At 40.3% G+C, this 17,007-nt stretch overlaps 1 protein-coding gene across 5 annotated transcripts in view; it reads left to right on the plus strand.

The window, feature by feature from the left end:
- Positions 1 to 1,008: 1,008 nt before the first annotated feature.
- The window catches only part of MRPS9 (mitochondrial ribosomal protein S9), a 39,081-nt gene continuing 23,082 nt past the window's right edge, over positions 1,009 to 17,007 (plus strand). The window contains exons 1-2 of one of the 5 annotated variants that reach the window (XM_054825663.1): positions 1,009 to 1,154; positions 9,488 to 9,667. In XM_054825663.1, the coding sequence (XP_054681638.1) occupies positions 1,077 to 1,154; positions 9,488 to 9,667 (258 nt within the window). In that variant the 5' untranslated portion in view covers positions 1,009 to 1,076. Of the gene's footprint in view, positions 1,155 to 2,923; positions 3,986 to 7,052; positions 7,221 to 7,249; positions 8,860 to 9,487; positions 9,668 to 17,007 lie in introns of those variants that run through there. The other 4 variants (XM_054825690.1, XM_054825680.1, XM_054825671.1 and 1 more) reach the window with 4 other exon arrangements.

Raw genomic sequence — 17,007 nt, forward strand, 5'->3', positions numbered from 1 at the left:
ATGTATCCATGTCAACAAAACTACTGACGTTTTCATTTTCACAGTTGGTAACCGCAAAAATAAATGCACCTTTCCAGGTGGCTTCTCCTTGACCTCCCTGTATGGGTGATTTCCCTTGCCCATGGGCAGTTTTCTTAAACCCTCTTTTATATCCCAGGGAGGAAATCATATTTACATCTGCATGGGGGGAGGCAAGAGCCACCTGTGAAAAAAGTGAAAAGAAAATCCTGGAAAAGCAGAGATTCCCTTCCAGAATTCCCTCTCAAGTAAAAACTGCTCCTAAAGAGAAGGTCCAAATAAGTCTAAAGTAGAGATTTTTTATATTAAATTTTTATTTAATTTCCACTTTTCCTGTGGTAGAAAACACTACTGCTAAAATCCAATCACCTCTAAGGGTATACACTAAGTAACTTGGAGAAACCATGAAAACTCTCAAGCTCTCACGGTTCAGCATCCAGATTAATGTCACGTTGGGAGGTGACAGAATTGACATCAACCTCCCCCTCAGCAAGAGACAACTGCTGCATTTCTAAAAAATGGCATTTTTTTCCATTGAAAAAACCCCAGTGCTAGGGTGAAATATACTTTTTGGTACAACTCTCCAGAGCAATGGTGTTGCACCAGATATGCTGCAATTTCCAATGCTACCTGCTTAAACAAGAGTCTCGATTTTAGCCTTTTCCTTCAGAGGTGGGGATCACCAGGGCAGAGCCCACCTCAGGTGACAGGCACACACCCGGGGCCTGTTGCTGACCTGGTCCCCAGCGCGACCATGATGCAAGTTATAAACCATCATTTTAAACATCAGTCTGAATTTTAATAATGCCGATATGTTTTACATTTCAAATAGATTTTGATAACCTGCCCGAAACACGGCCCCACGGCTCAAGAGCCACGCAGGCTGAGGGACCGGGACGGCACACAGCACACCCGGGGGAATGGGGAGCAGCGCGCAGGCGCAGCTTTGGCCCCGCCCCCCAGCCCCGCCCGCCAATCGGTGGCGCCAGGGCCGGCGGCGGAAAGTCGCGGCGCCGCGCCGTGCCTTCCTCTGGCGGCAGGGGCGGGGTGCTGCGGGAATGGCGGCGACCGTTGCGCGCGTGCTGCGGCTGGGCGGCCGTTGGAGCGCGGCGGCGCCGGGCGGGCCGTGCGCCCAGGTGAGAGCCGGGCCGGGCCCTTTCGTCGCCGCCCAGCGTGCGGAGGTCGCCTGCTGCGGTCCCCCGGGTTCTGCTTGGGGGCGGGAGGGGGTCCGTGCGGTGGCAGGGGGCGAGCATGAAGGTGGCGGCGGGGGGGCATCGCGTCCCCGGCGCGGCTACGGGAGGGGGCGGTGCGGAGCGGGGGTGTCCCTGCCAGGGTGACACCGCGCTCGTTTCGGAGGCCCCGGCTGGGCTGGGGTGTGGGGCTGCCCCTGCCCCTGTCCCTGGGCGGCCCGGCCGGCGGGCCTGCGGCCTACGGGGCGCCGGCGGTGTGTGCGCGGGGCTGGCGCCGAGAGGAGGCAGCGTTGGGGCGGGGAGTGCGAATGTAGAGAAAAAGCGTAGTTAAACCTTGACTTATTATAAATCCTACTAGAATTAACAGAACCATGTATAGACCAAAGCTATACACAAAAGTGAAGTACTTTAAGGTGGTAGTTTTTTGTGTTGATCATCTTGAATAGTGTTTGGTCAGCAGGTCAGTAGATAATGAAGTCTCCCAATTCCTGCAGTGGAGAGAGAAATGTGCTCCACAAGTGCGATAACTTCTGATTACACAGAATTACCCGTTTGTTTTGAGAGATACCAGTGTTCAGCTGACTGCTGTTTAATTAAAAAGCTTAGCTGCTGTCAGCGTTGAGGACAGCCACTGTGTTTGTGCAGTGGTATTTGATACACCTGTATATATATTTAATGAGCGACTAGCAAGTGGATAAAAAGGCATGCTGGTAACGCTTTCAAGTTACAGAGTAATTTAGGATAATAAGGGCTGAAGAACTGTTTGGTGACTGAACTAAACCAAACCATGGGGTAACAGAAGATAGATGCAGTAAGGAAATGAAAGGAAATACTGGAAGGAGCAATTTGAACTGTTTATATTTGTTATTTCTAGATTAACTTTGCCCATAATGAAAAAAGACCTGATTCCCGTGTTGTTAGTTTTTTATGCAGCAGTCAGAAATACAGGTGCTTAAGTTGTGCAAGGAATGAGAAAGAGGGTGAAAATACTCAAAGACTTGATTTTGTTCTCAGTTGGAATAGTTTGTGTTGCTCTGATTATCCTATATCAAAGGTATGATTATGACAGTAACTTAGATTTCCTGTCCAGGCACCTCCTTGAGTTTGAGCTGAAAATTCTTTGTATTGTAAACAAGGAAATGATCTCGAAGGAGGAGTCACTGTAGAAGGGGCCTTGGGGAGATCATCTGTCTATTCCTCTCACTCCCAGAGATGGGTTCAGTACCTGAGCCTATAGCTATATACAAATCATCTAACTGTCTGTGAACCAAAGGATATGAAGGGAACTAATGGGAGGCAGGGCCCAGGAAACTTAAGATACTCTTCTTTCCATTAGGTGTGGTTAACCTGTGGAACTGTTTGATGAGGATGTTCAGGATACTAAGCATTTATGTGAATACAAAAAGCAACCTAAGAAACTTGGAAGAAATTCCACTGAGGACTGTTAAAAACAAGATATTAGCATGTCTTTGAACTGCAGATTGCTGGAAACTGGTGAAGTGCCCTGGGAAAATTATCACTACTTGTTTGTCCTTTCCTTGTGCCTCTGATACAGGATGCTGTTGAGGGCAGGGTAATAAGTTGATGTACGATTGTTCTGATCTGGTATGACCATTTCTTACATCAAGCACTTATCTGTCCTTACTGTTAGGGAACTTTTTTATGATGCCTATCCTAAAAATCACTTGCTGGAGGGATTTTTATTTATTTATGTTTCTTATTTTTATAGAATGAAGTACATCAGTAGCAAAAGGAAGACTAGGGAAAATGTTGGCCCGCTGCTGAATGAGCAGCAAAGACTTTCCCTTGGTCAGGGAGGATTGGGTTAGAGATCATTTAGGCAAACTCAACACCCACAAATCCATGGATCCCAATGGGATGCACCCACGAGTGCTGAGGGAGCTGGCAGATGTTATTGCTGAGCCACTCTCCACCATCTTTAAAGGTCCTGGAGAACAGGAGAGGTGCCTGAGGACTGGAGGAAAGCCAATGTCACCCTGATCTTCAAAAAGGGCAAGGAGGAGGGCCCAGGAAACTACAGGCCAGTCAGCCTCACTTCCATCCCTGGAAAGGTGATGGAACAGCTCAGTCTGGATGTCATTTCTACACATGTGGAAGAAAAAAAGGTTATTGGGAGTGGTCAACATGGATTCACTGGGTGGGAAATCATGCTTGACCAATCTGATAGCTTCAGTAAGGCTTTTGACACCATCTCCCATAACAGCCTCACAGGCAAGCTTAGGAAGTGTGGGTTGGATGGGTGGACAGTGAGGTGGGCTGAGAACTGGCTGCATGGCAGGGCCCAGAGGGTTGTGATAAGCGGCGCAGAGTCCAGTTGGAGGCCTGTAGCTGGCAGAGTGCCCCAGGGGTCAGTGCTTGGTCTGGTCTTGTTCAGCATACTTATCAATGACGTGGACGAGGGGACAGAGCGTACCCCCAGCAAGTTTGCTGATGATACAAAACTGGGGGGAGTGGCCGACACACCAGAAGGCTGCACTGCCATTCAGTGAGACCTGGACAGGCTAGAGAGTTGGGCGGAGAGGAACCAAATGAAATTCAACAAAGGCAAGTGTAGGGTCTTGCACCTAGGGAGGAATAACCCCAAGCACCAGTACAGGTTAGGGGCTGACCTGCTGGGAAGCAGCGCTGCAGAGAAGAACCTGGGGGTCCTGGTGGACAGCAAGCTCTCCATGAGCCGGCAACGTACCCTCATGGCCGAGAAGGCCAATGGTATCCTGGGGTGCATTCAGAAGAACGTGGCCAGCAGGTCGAGGGAGGTTATCCTCCCCCTCTGCTCTGCCCTGGTGAGGCCACATCTGGAGTCCTGTGTCCAGTTCTGGGCTCCCCAGTCCAAGAGAGACAGGGAACTACTGGAGAGAGTCCAGCGGAGGGCTACAAAGATGATGAGGGGACATGAACATTTCTCGTATGAGGAAAGGCTGAGAGAGCTGGGTCTGTTTGGTCTGGAGAAGAGAAGACTGAGAGGGGATCTGATCAATGCTTATAAATACCTAAAGGGTGGATGTCTAGAGGAAGGGGCCAGACTCTTTTCAGTGGTGCCCAGTGGCAGGACAAGGGGCAACAGGCACAAACTGGGACACAGGAAGTTCCATCTCAATATGAGGAAAAAACTTCTTCACTCTGAGGGTGACCGAGCACTGGAACAGGCTGCCCAGAGAGGTTGTGGAGTCGCCTTCTCTGGAGATATTGAAAACTCACCTGGACGTGATCCTGTGCAACCTCTTTATGTGATCCTGTTCTAGCAGGGGGGCTGGACTAGATGATCTCCAGAGGTCCCTTCCAACTGCTGTCCTTCTGTGATAATTCATAAGTTTATTATAATTTATAAATATTTTATGTTCATTACTTCTTGTCTATCTTAATGAGGGAAACAGTTTAATTTCCTGGGATTTTTTTTTGTATTTGAAAGTATCTTGCATTGAGAGAGGAAATAGGAGAGAAACTTTGTAATTCCAGTTCCCTTAGCTTTGACTAAACAACGTTTAGTTTCATGTTCTTCTAATAAGCAAACCACAGAGATTTAGCATAATTTACAAAGAAAAAAAAATCTATTGTAGTTATTGTTTGTCACTTCCAATGTGATTGAATAGCTGTTCTCAACAGAAGAGTTCAGAGTACCATACAGGCTATTTAATTTGATTGGGTCAGATACCTTATCTAAATCACTGTGGATGGTGTATATACTGATATCAGAAAGAGATGGTAGCGCTTTGGTGACAGTCTTTCAGAACTGCGTACTTGGAATAGAGTGGCTTTTTCTGCAGTTGTTAACTAAATTAGGGTTGAAGAGCTCATTAGTGTGCCTAATCATTGTGCCTCAAGACAGCCGGATCTAAATTCTGTTCTCCATTATGCACATATAACACTTGCCATATATCTATACATCTAGAGCTATCTTTTAGTTCCATAGTACACAGTATAAGCAAAACTTAATACATAGGTTTGGTCAAATACGCTCAGAAAGGAGATTTTTCTGAGTGGAGGAGATGGAGTTTTACAACTGTCAAGAGGCTTCATTTTGAGAAAAAGTTTCTCCTGATTAAATACTTTGTGAAATCAGGTATAAAAAGAAATATAAAATCACTTATGCATATTTGCTGACACCTTGTGATACTTTCTGATGTGTTTTACAAAATGCATCTTAAAACATAAACCTGATACTGGTACACCTAAGTAGTTTGTAGGCTGACTGAAATCTGAGCTGATGTAAATATTGTTTAAGAAAATTAATGAAAACACATTTTTGTAAAACAGCACACTAGAAAGTCAAAACTTGCCTGTTGAACAATAAGTAATTCTTTAGAAACTTGGGATCTGAACATTTACGTTCTGTATGATTGCGACATAATAGATGTGTTTTCTTGTGCAACAAGTGACCAGAGGACTGCTGTAGGTATCTTGTATGCCTGCTGGGTTCAGCAGCACTAGCTGTGCCAGTAATCGGAGCAACGGACACAGGGCAGCTTTGGTCCTGCATGCTGATGGGGTTATATGCCTCCAGCTCCACATCTCCTAGTGAAGTTCTATCCCAAAGATAACTTTTTAGTACAGATTTGTTTGTGCGCTGCATGGTTTTGGAAAAGGAGGTGGTTGAAGTCTGCCAGCTCAGAGCATGGAAGCAGCATGAAAATAGTGCAACTGCTTGCATGCCACATCGTTTGGTGTCTTCTGTTTCTGTAACTATGTCATGTTGTAAAAAGGACAATGTTTTTTCTTGAATTCAAGCCTCCTGTCTCAGATTCCTCTGTCCTTCCATTCCAAAAGTATGGGAAGCTTGATTCCTCTGTGATACGTGTTGATTTTTTTATCCATATAACTCCAGTAAAGCAGAATGAACAGGACGAGTAAGCACACAGTTCCTGGTTATTTCTCTTCTTGGAAAAAATAGGCCAGAGAAATTGAAGTTGTCTGAAAATGCTTGCTTTTTTCCTAAGGCAAATTTTATGTAAGCTGATTTGCTATAAATTTATGGTCTCCCTGGAAAATCAGGATTTGCCAAAGTGTTTTAATGCTAGGTTGCTCCGGAAGGAGTCAGGAGGGGAGGGTTAATACCAAGGAATTGTGTCCAGAAGTAAAGGCTTTCCCTTCTCCCCTGTCCTGGTGGAAGAGCCTATTATTTCAGGAGTACTGTTAATAACCATTATTATTTATAAAATGATGAGGCTGCTGTCTGCAATAATGATTTATGAAATGTGTAAGAAGTGAATGCAAACCTCTGTGGTTTTCTCTAGAAAGCAGAGGAGCCTGCTTTCTTATTTGACTGAAATGCCAGAAGCATTTAGCTGTGCTTTGCAGCTCTTGCCTGTACCACCCATGAAATAGTATTCTTATCCCAGAAGAGGTACCCTATACAATAGATATTAATTTGCATAAGAGGCTGTTTTCTAATTATGAACAGTTTGTGTGTCCAGGGATTTTTGATTAGTGACGAATTGAAACTAGGGAAGAATATGAATAGCTTGAGGGAAGGAGGACAAAAATGAGAAAATTACAATAGAAATTGACAGGAATAAGATGAAAGCAATCTTTTTTAAAGTATTCTGTTTAAAGCATAGCAGAGAGAAAGCAATTTTGGGCCAAGTAATAAGGAATCATATGTTCATTAACAAGAATTACAAATAATTAGTTACTATTAAGACAAGTAAGACAGAAGATGAATTGAATTCTTTCCTGAGGAGCGACTAGGAGGGAAGAATAGGGAATATGGAGAGATACCTCTGCTTTCTAAGGAAATCACAAGGGCCTTGCCCATGGAAAATGTGTACATTTAAAATTTTGATTATTTTTCTTTTAATTCTGTATATATCAATGTAACCTTACAGAAAACATGAATATAAAAAAAAAAAAAAAGAGGCAAACCAGGACTAGCATTGTGTTTGATACATATAAGCTGTGGAGAAAACAAAGCAACAACAGCCTCTTCAGCACCAAATTCTGTCTTGGAGCTGTTTTTAAATCTTTTCTGGCAGAGGTATTGGTTACTTTTCTGAGGTACGTACCTCGGGGGCATATCTTTATCTATGTCAGGTTGTAAAAGCATAGAAGGTCTGTTCTTTTCATCTAGTGTGACCTTGTTATTCAAAGATTACTTTACCTTTTATATCAAACCTTATTGAATTTATAGGACCTATCCTGCAGCACAGGCATGTGTAGGTTTAAGGCAGGGTATTGTAGTCTTTATTCCAAATTAAAATTTTAAGTGAGGTGGTTAGTTTTTGTATAGTGAAGCCTTATTCAGTCACGGACAGGTAAATTGATCGTGAATAGCTGTTTACATATGTGCAGCAAATTGGATGCATTGGACCAGTCCATCCTGGGCTGCCAGATGTCGAGAATACCAACTGGGCTCTGTGACAATTTATAACAAGAAAATTGTACAAGAAAAGCTGTGTTTTGTTTCCAGTTCATGTAGGACTTGGCCATGTAATACAGAACACCCAAAGCTTCAAGTCACAGGAGAAGTTCACATAAGCTAACTCATGTTACTAACAGAAGGTGGAACTTCAGTTTGCTTTTGTGTTTGTCTTGCAAATATATCCATGTAATCTTGTTCTGGTGAGACACGTGTGTGTTTGTATCATTGTGGTTATAACTGGGTTTGAATATTACTGTTGTATTTGTATTAGTTACAGGAAGATAGCAAGTATTTTATGTTATTCATATTAGATTAACTCAGAATGGTAAAATCTGTCAAAATGGTCAGCATGTCTAAATTGCGATCTTGAGAAGACAATTCTCACGAGTCGGAGAACATTTAATCATTTAAAATACTAGCTTTATTCTGTTCCTCATAATAAGAACCCCAGCTAGCTCACTTTGTGCATGTTTGGGTTTTAATATTTGGCTAAAGGTAGACTGAGGCTGCAGCTCCAGGAGCAGCAGGGGCAATTTAATAATTTGCTCAAAGAAATGAAGGTAAAGAGAGGACTCCCCCTCTTCTTCCTTGCTTCTGGTTGTGCAGTTCAGCCACCTTCTCAAGTCAGCTTTGGCTCTTCTCAGAGTCTTCTCTGAATTGCTTGGACTTGCCAGCTCAGCAGAGAACTGCCCGCTCATTGGGAGGAAGCAGAAGTTAGTATTCTGCCACATTTAGGGAGCTGAGCTGGCTGTGGAAGAGTCTGAGTGCCAGAGCTGGCACTGGAGGAAAGAATGGGAGCAGGGGTGGGCTGTGAGATGGGCTCGCTTTGCCTTGTGAAACTGCACTGTCTGCTCACAAAGCCAAGCTGTGGCATGCTGAAGGGGCTAGAGAGAAGTGTTTCAGGGTACTGTCTGGTGAACAGAACTGGGCATTTTTCTGATTCAGAAGTGATTCTTTTTCTGTCTTTGCTTTTCTGTCCCACATGCTCTTTTTGCTTTTCTTGTGGATCCCTCCCTCCCTCTGCCCATAGAAGACCACACAAACAATCAGTTCTCATTCAGTTTGTGGCATAATTAAGCTGCAGAGGACTTTAATACTTATGTTGGAGAGACAAAATAGTGCATAATGTTGGCACTAGACCAGAATTGGGACATTACAGCTCTGTCAGCAAAGCTCCTGTTTGTCTGGCAGACAGCTTGGTTGAAATTAGTCATCTTAACTCCTGATCATCTTGATAGAAGAAAAGCCAAACCTGTATCCCACAAAGATCAAAAGGTAACTGTCCTGAGTTATGACTTCTGAGCTGGAACAATGCTCAGTAGTGTTTGCTGGTGACAACTACCCTACTAGTTTTCTGATTGTTCTGAGACAGTGAAAGAGCTTAAAAACCATTCTGGCACTGTGAACAAGGGAGCTCCATAGCCTTTCCAGTATTTGTATTTAGCAGTATTTGTGCAGCCACATGCTTTTGAAAGCCACGAGAGTGCTGCCCCGCAGATTCTTTTCATACTTTGGTATAGGATGCCTTTAGATGAAGGCAAAACCTGCTTATTTACTCATTGATTTTTATTTTCTTTTAAGACTGCATCTGTTCATTAGTGCTGTGTTTTGCTTTTGCTGGATGTTCCTGATGTATGATACTACACTTCTTTCCATCAGAAAAATCTTCTGAATTAATTGTAATGTGTGAAAATGTTCAACTTTTAGATTGTGTTTATCTGTTTATAGCATTAAATAATTGGAAGAAAATGGTTTCATGAGTAATGCTGCTTTTTCTAACTTACTACAATAACGTGTTGAATCTTGTTATAGGTATGAATGGCTTGTTATACTATTCATTTTATTTAGAACTCACTGTGTCAAAAATATAAAATAAATCTCTTGCTTTTCTTCTTTTTGTTAGACGTTAAGGCTAATCTATACCACTACAGCAGTGCAGAGGAAAAATGTAGGAGCCTCAGGACCTGAGAAGTACACGGAGGCATTTATTAAAAAACAGATTGAAGAGTTCAACCTAGGAAAGAGACATTTAGCCAACATGATGGGAGAAGATCCAGAAACTTTTACCCAAGAGGATATTGATGTAAGTACAGTTGCTCTGTTGGAGAAGTAATTTACCGTAGAGTTTCAGATATTGAAAGCACTTTACTTCAGCATGAGCCCCTCAGCTTTCTGTGAATTTTAATCAAACTGTCAGAATAAGAAAGAACGCTACTATACATTGCAAACATTGCAACTGTGACTGTGAATAGAGATTCTACCCCTGCTACCATGTGAGGTCAGACATCACAGTATAGAGCTGTATACCATATCTTGCTAAAGCACAGTAGGTTCTTTTTAAAAGTACTAATGGATAATCCCCTTGATTTGAGGTTATAAGAGGCACTGTAAAGGTTTATGTAGCACTTCGAAACGTTTACCCACAATTTGACCTGCTGTGTATATTTAGGTCAGGTTTTCTTGTACGATACTGTGGTTGCTGGTAATGCAAATTAAATTTTATAGGATGTTTTACAACTAACACTCTGATTTAGCTTTGGGATTTTAATATAGACGTGAATTTAAGCTCGTATCAGTAGCTCCAAACATACTATTTTATTGCCATTCCCTCTGACAACTGACAGATGGGTGGCCTCCTCTTTCTCTGTGTCATTTCGGCTCATGTATAGATACGCTCCCTTTCACTCAGAAAAAATGTTTTGTTGCATGGATTTATTTTTTTTTTAACATCCCACCTGGTCTTCAGTTCTGTCATTTCTGTCTTATTTTATCACACACCAGAGGTAGGGAGGAGAAATGTCACTTGGTGACATTCAGTCTTAGGTGAAGCTGTATGAAGTCTCATGGCTGAAGCTTTCTTTACACAGCAGCAGCACTGTTACTATAGCCATGGCAGCACAGTATATCAGCAGAGCCCTTAGGGTAGACATAGTAATGTGGTACGTGCCAAGAGAGAGGTGTGTGTGGTTTAGTTTTTTCAGGGTGAGGAGATTGTTTGTTGCCTCTCTCAGTGGCAAAATTCTGTCAGCATAGCTGTGTCCACATAAGAGGTCTTGACAGCATGCTTATGCTGAGAAAGAGCTACATCTGTAGGGTGGTGATACAAGCTGATTTCAAACACATCTGACAGGTTTCAAAACTAAGTTCTGAAAACATCTCTGAAAATAGACAGCAAAGTAGAGAAGAGACACATGGTTAATGGCCTGCTGAGAAAAAGGCTGAAATGAGACTCGAGTTTTATTGGGTATCAGAAAATCTATAAGGGAAGCTTGACTTTAAGTCACAAATCTGTAGGAAGTCAAGCTCTACAAGTACAAAGCTATGCACCAATACTGTAACAACTTTAATTCAGAATCATAGTTATCGCTTTGCTCTTCTACAGACAAATGCCAGTGTAAAGACCCTTCCAATTTCAGTGTAGAGTGGATAAGGTCCTGTCAACTGTAAAAGTGTTCATGGAGGCATCTGTGTCAGCAGTAATAGCAGACTGGTTCTTTACATTGGCTTTATTATTTTTGTACAGGCTACAGAATTTCCTTTTCCTGTATTTTTCAGATCTTCACCTTTAATGACCTTCACGTTTTTGAGTTACTTTCTTGTAAAGTATTCATGCACAGACCTGCCACCAGAATACCTCCCATGTTAGTACAGTATGATGATGATCCTAATAGTTCAGTTGTTCGCCCGAAAGGTGAATGGTAGGAGAATGCATTAATCTGCAGTCTGGCTTCCTTCCTTGATAGGGTGTAGGGGCGAAGGCTTACAGACAGCAAGACTGCAAGAAATGGAAAGTGACCATATCAGAAGTGATTTCTTCTTTATGAATCCACAGCACTATAATCATTTGCACAAAATTAACTAAGATCCATCAATAGTAAAAGCAGATTCATTCTGGAAATTAGCTTTTACAAATGCAGTGCAGGTGACAAGTATGGGACTGCTTTGCAGACTCCGTTTCTGAAAAGATGGAGAAATGGAGCCAAAAGAGTAGTGTTTTGGTGATACCAAGTATCTGTGGTACGTTTGATTTCTTCATATTCCATCAGGTGTTGGGAAATACTTAGAGTGTGTAATAGTGTCTGCTATGCATAATTAAATTTCTGTTATAAAAATATAAAAGCTGCTTAAGCACTGGCAGGAGAATTATCAAGCTTTACATTTCGAACGGTAATAATTCTTTCTGATGAGTGCTTATATACCTCCATGTCTTCTACTATTAATCAGTCTGTGCAGTGTATTTCAAAAGTAGACATCATAGGATTCTGTCCTTCACTGGAATTTTACGTATAGTTTAATAAAAGCTAAACCTTGTGAAGTTTTAAACATGAAAATAAGTTGACTTACTTGCTAATCCTTCTGGATGTTGTGGAAGCAGAATTGCCTCTTACTGATGCTTTTATTTAGGAATGAAAAGTTAAGCTGTGCATTACAACTGTATTTCTGGAGGAGAAAAAAATGCAGCAAATTGATATATAACTCTGCAGAAGTCTACCAATTGCTTTTTAATTGGTATTGTAGACCTCACTCTGAAGCTAGGATGTTTTATTCTCCTATGTGTGAATATGTGCTATGAAGTTTTTCTAATTGATTTGCTTTGCCCATTCCATTTGATGTATCATTTTTCACAATATTTCATAATTTGTGCTCATTTCTAATGAACAGAGTCGTTAGGACAGGCATGTCTAAGTACAACTGACAGCTAACATTAGGTGCCAGATGCAGTTTATAAAGCTATGTAGAACTGCAGAGAACAGTTTAAATAAATTAGCACCTGTACATTAGTCTCACTTGCTGGTAATTTATAAGCGAATCAGTAGAGATGACATTTAGGTAAGTCATTGATCAAGTTAACAGCTGCATACCCACTGCCCAGCTGGGATACCTAATTAATAGAGATTGCAGTCCTGACCTAGTGCTTTTCCCCGGTTGAGTCTGTAATCCTTTTATTTTGTGATTTAACTTTAACTTAGCGTTGTAGTAAACAGCCCACCTTCATTTTCCACTGTCAGTTCTGTGATATTCTACTTTAAAGCCTGGAAATCTAAGTAAGATTAATATAAGAAAATCGTGTTAATCTTCATGACCTATTTATATGCCAGTATTTTTATTATTCATTTTTATGCAGTCAGTAAATGCTCTCGCAGATATGAGCTCATCATAAAGCAATAGTCTTTCCCCATAAGAGTTAGTAAAACTCAAAAGCTAGAGATCTATGTTCATTTTCTCTTGTCTGCCTTTTGACTTAATAGATTGTTGTCAAGCAGATGGAATAATTTGAATCTAAAATATACGTTTATCTTCACTAGCGTATATATTGTTGCAAAAGTACCAGTAAGGTTGTTAACTATGAAAATGTTAAATGTGTAAAAACTTCATTCCTCATAGGGTAGTTTTTTTAATGAATTAAGACTTCTTTTAATAAAAATAGGTTGTATTCAGTTGCTTATAAAAAGTGGCTCAGCACATCTGATTTCTAAATAACATTCCAATTTTAGCAACACAAAGTTTTAGAAATGAGTCAATATTGGCATATGTGAAATGTCAAAAACATTATTTGGAACAAAATGCGTTTCTGAACTTTGTCTGCAAGAAGAGTGTGTTGTCTAGCATTATCCTTATAAGAAATATCGGATTTTGTATTGTTTTATAAATAGTTGAAGCTAGAATGTTTTCTTCTAGGTTTTTTTTTTTCCAATGGAGCCAAACTCTGCATTGATATTTTCTTCTGTATCAAAGTCCATCTGAACTGAAGACTGCTGTATTTTTTTTCTTTTTTAATATTGTTCAGTGTTTTGACAAGTTGAAATGAAGATAGAAATAATGACAGTTTCTTTCAACAGGTTTTTGGCTTTTTATTTTTCTCAGCAAGCTCTGGACAAGACAGTAATTTTTGTTTTGAAAATGATTAGTTAGTGTAAAAATAATGTAATATGAAAAGGTGGGTTTTTTCCATATAATGCTAGTGGGTGGTTGTGTTGTGGGGTTTTGGGTTTTTTTTTTAAATGATGAGGCTAAAATGATATATCACTGTGAACTTGAAATTTCTTTTTGTCCAAGCTAGAATTCAGCTTTAGATAAATAGTGACAAATGATCGGAGTGGTTTCAATAAATTTCAGTAGTTAGTTGTTAGAGGAGGATTTTGTTTTACAAGGTAAACTTAGGTGTGTCACTGATTTTTTTTCTTTTTTTTTCCCCCCGGTTAACCTGTTCTGTCTTGTTAAATTAAAAAAAACTATTTCAGAGTTAACATTTCACATCCCATTGTTTCATTCATTCCTGATTGTACCCCAAATATTCTGCATTTTGGATGCTGAAAACTTTTAAAGAATACTGCTAGTGTTGTTAGAAGGAAAACCAGCTGTTCCAGCAAACATCTCAGTCTGAAAAATGCTGAAGTACAGTGGCTAAATAATGTGATTCAAGAGTCAGGGTTTCAGAAGGGAAGTGGCTCTCGTGTGATCAAGTTGAGGAGTAGAAGCTGAAACAGCTATTGCTCAGGTGCGTCATTAAAATGTTACAGCATGAAGTGTCACTTCGCACCTCAGTGTTTTGATGATTAAAGTTTTGTGTATATTTAAAAAGGAATGAGCTGGATTCGTGAGCCCTCTGCTAAAAATGCATGCTGCTGCAAGGGAACATCAGGGTGGAGGTTTTTTGATTTTTATTTTTTTTTCTTCTTTTCTTGTTTTCTACAAAATACCTTTTCTTACTGGATGTTACTTAGATAACTATCTTTGCACGTGATTTGAGCAATGTAAATTAATGAAATGTTTTAGTTTTGAGCTGTAGATTCAACAAAAGCGTGGGAAGACACTTGGGCAAGATCAATTTGCCCTGCCAAACCTCTCCTACTTCTGGCAGGTTATTTAAGGACTGAACTGTCTCAGTCTCCCCCTATCCCAGTATGACTTGGTCAACTCTATTTGAATTAAAGTATTGAATTCTCAATTTCTCAAGACATAAAAAAAAAATAAAAATAAAGTAACACTTACTGACCCAGCTGAACTTATTTGATTCAGAGTTAGTCTCTGACATTCGAGAGAGTGAGCAAACAAAACTTCTTGGCCTGTAGATGGAGAGGAAGGGAAGGAGGATGAGAAGTCAGCATGTGCAACGTGCATAATAAAGAGGGAAACTGGGATCATGGCAGGGATACTGAATTTGCATGACATGTCGTGTGCAGTGCTGGACAGATTATTTAATGAATTGGTTTGCATGTTTGAAGGACTGCCAGACATAATTTTTTAAATAGGTCGTTCTCATTATTCCAACTGGCTTGAATTCAAACTTATAGCTGCAGGTGAAAGACATTGTGGTTCTGTGGGCAGTATATTGAATCATCTGGTCACTCAACATGTGATGATATAACAGGATTCCTTTTAATTTGTGACAGGAATGTGAAGTTTACCAAGGCAGTTTAAGAAATGTCTGATGTAAACCATCTGGTTACTAACATGTATTCATTAGGATCTGCTATTTTTAAAGGTGTGACTACTGGATATTTTTTTTTTCCTGCATGGATCAATGGTGGGGTTTAAAAACAAACAGTTTAAAATCCTGAAAGGAAATGGCTACAATTTTTTTTAGTAACTCATAGAAGAAGCAGGCTGTACCCATTCCACCTTGTTCCAGTAGTTTACGTAATTATTTTTGGAAACACCATTGTGTTACTAGGAACCAGGATTTTCAGTTTTGTTTCTGCTGAAAATAATTACTAATATTTCCTTTTTAGAAGGACAGTGGCAACAGTGTGATTTAACATACAGAATTGTCAAGTAGCAGCCTAGAACCTGTGAAGGCTAGAGTGGGGTGAATTAATCTTCTATAGTTGAAATGATGACCTGAAGAAAGTAGTTCTTGGTCATATTCAGCACATTTCCTTTCTCGTCTAGAGTTCAAGTCAAATTAAGCACTAGAAGAAGGATATGGGCCGTGACCCTTAAGCTGAAGACCCCTCCTGGAATGGAAAACTGCAGTTAAATCTAAAAGCTTTCTTGGGAACTTTACTGCTAGCATTTAAACCTTGATTGTAAAGTTTTAAGAGGGACGTTGACCTGCTTTTTGTATGTTCAGGAAAATGCAGAATGTGCAGTGAAGTCTCCACAAAATTTTGACTTGAGACATGGAGATTTCTGAAAGGAAGCCTGTGTTCCAAATCTGAAGACATTGTCAAAAGATTTCAGGAAAATATTTCATGGGGGTTTTTTATGTGCTCCAGCTGCATTCTCTCATTCTTAAGGTTGATCCACCGTCTTATTTTAATGCTAGTACACATGGGTATTGAGAATTACAGTTTTTCTGAAATACCCGTTTTCTATGAAACAGAAACATTTGCATAGACAAAATCAGCTTCTATACATGAAGCTTCCAAGATTTGTTATGTAGTTGCTAAAAGTACAGTCTGAGGACACAGCTATTTAAGAAGGAACTTTTGAACAGAGTTGAGCTGCAGTCTGTTGCATCTCAGGATAGTTCCTAATGGGGTGTAAAGACAAATGCCCCATCCTTGATTACATTTCCATAAAAAGGGTGAAGGTAGGAAGATTCTATTTCTTTCCACTTTAGAACATCAAAAAAGCCAACTTATTAAGTGGGCTATTATTCTCTGACTTGTTGTGTGGGGAGCTGAAAGTAGATGTTAGGATTTCTTAATGCAGGGTTTGTTTATGCTTTAGCGGGAAAGACATGAGGATACACTCAAGCAATATAAAATAAACTTTCTAGAAGTAGAAGGTCTCAGATGGCAGTCACTCACTTCATTATAAATGTTAAATTGTTATATTTGGCATTTATTAAGGTGTCATAGTTACAGTAACTGTTTTGACTGAGATTCTGGAAATGCTTGTATAAAGACTACGTCTTAAGTACACACACAGTCATCATGTAATAAATTCTTTTAATATATTATATAAGGTGTTTGTTTAACATCATTTGGCTCACAGCAGATTTCTCTATTGTCATCATAATTAATCCCCATTTGTTCATAAATAGGTGTTCACCTACTGTGTGTATGCATAAAATGCCCATTGACTAACAAATGGGAATACAGTAGTCACTAAGAGAAACAAAATTACCATTTCATAAAATCAAGTTAAGCCTTTTGTTCACTTCAGAATTCTCAAAATTTCTGTTCAGAATGCCGGTAGGGGATTAATGAAAGTAATAGGTTAGGTCTTATTACACTCCATGCATATTAAATTGGTTGAAGCACTGACAAACCACTCCATGTCCATGGAAAAAATTATCAGCAAGTTATAGCCCTGAGGTAGCCTAACCAACAAAGAGCCGTTCTTCTTAAGAGAAGATTTTAAACTCTGATTTTTGTTGTAATTCTTCTTTTCCATACTCTTTAATGGAAGTATAAATGAGACCACTGCCAGAGGGGTTTATTCGGTTAGTCCATGTTACTGTACAAGCATGAG

This window comes from Grus americana, chromosome 1, assembly GCF_028858705.1.
Source record: "Grus americana isolate bGruAme1 chromosome 1, bGruAme1.mat, whole genome shotgun sequence".
NCBI classification, from domain to species: domain Eukaryota; kingdom Metazoa; phylum Chordata; class Aves; order Gruiformes; family Gruidae; genus Grus; species Grus americana.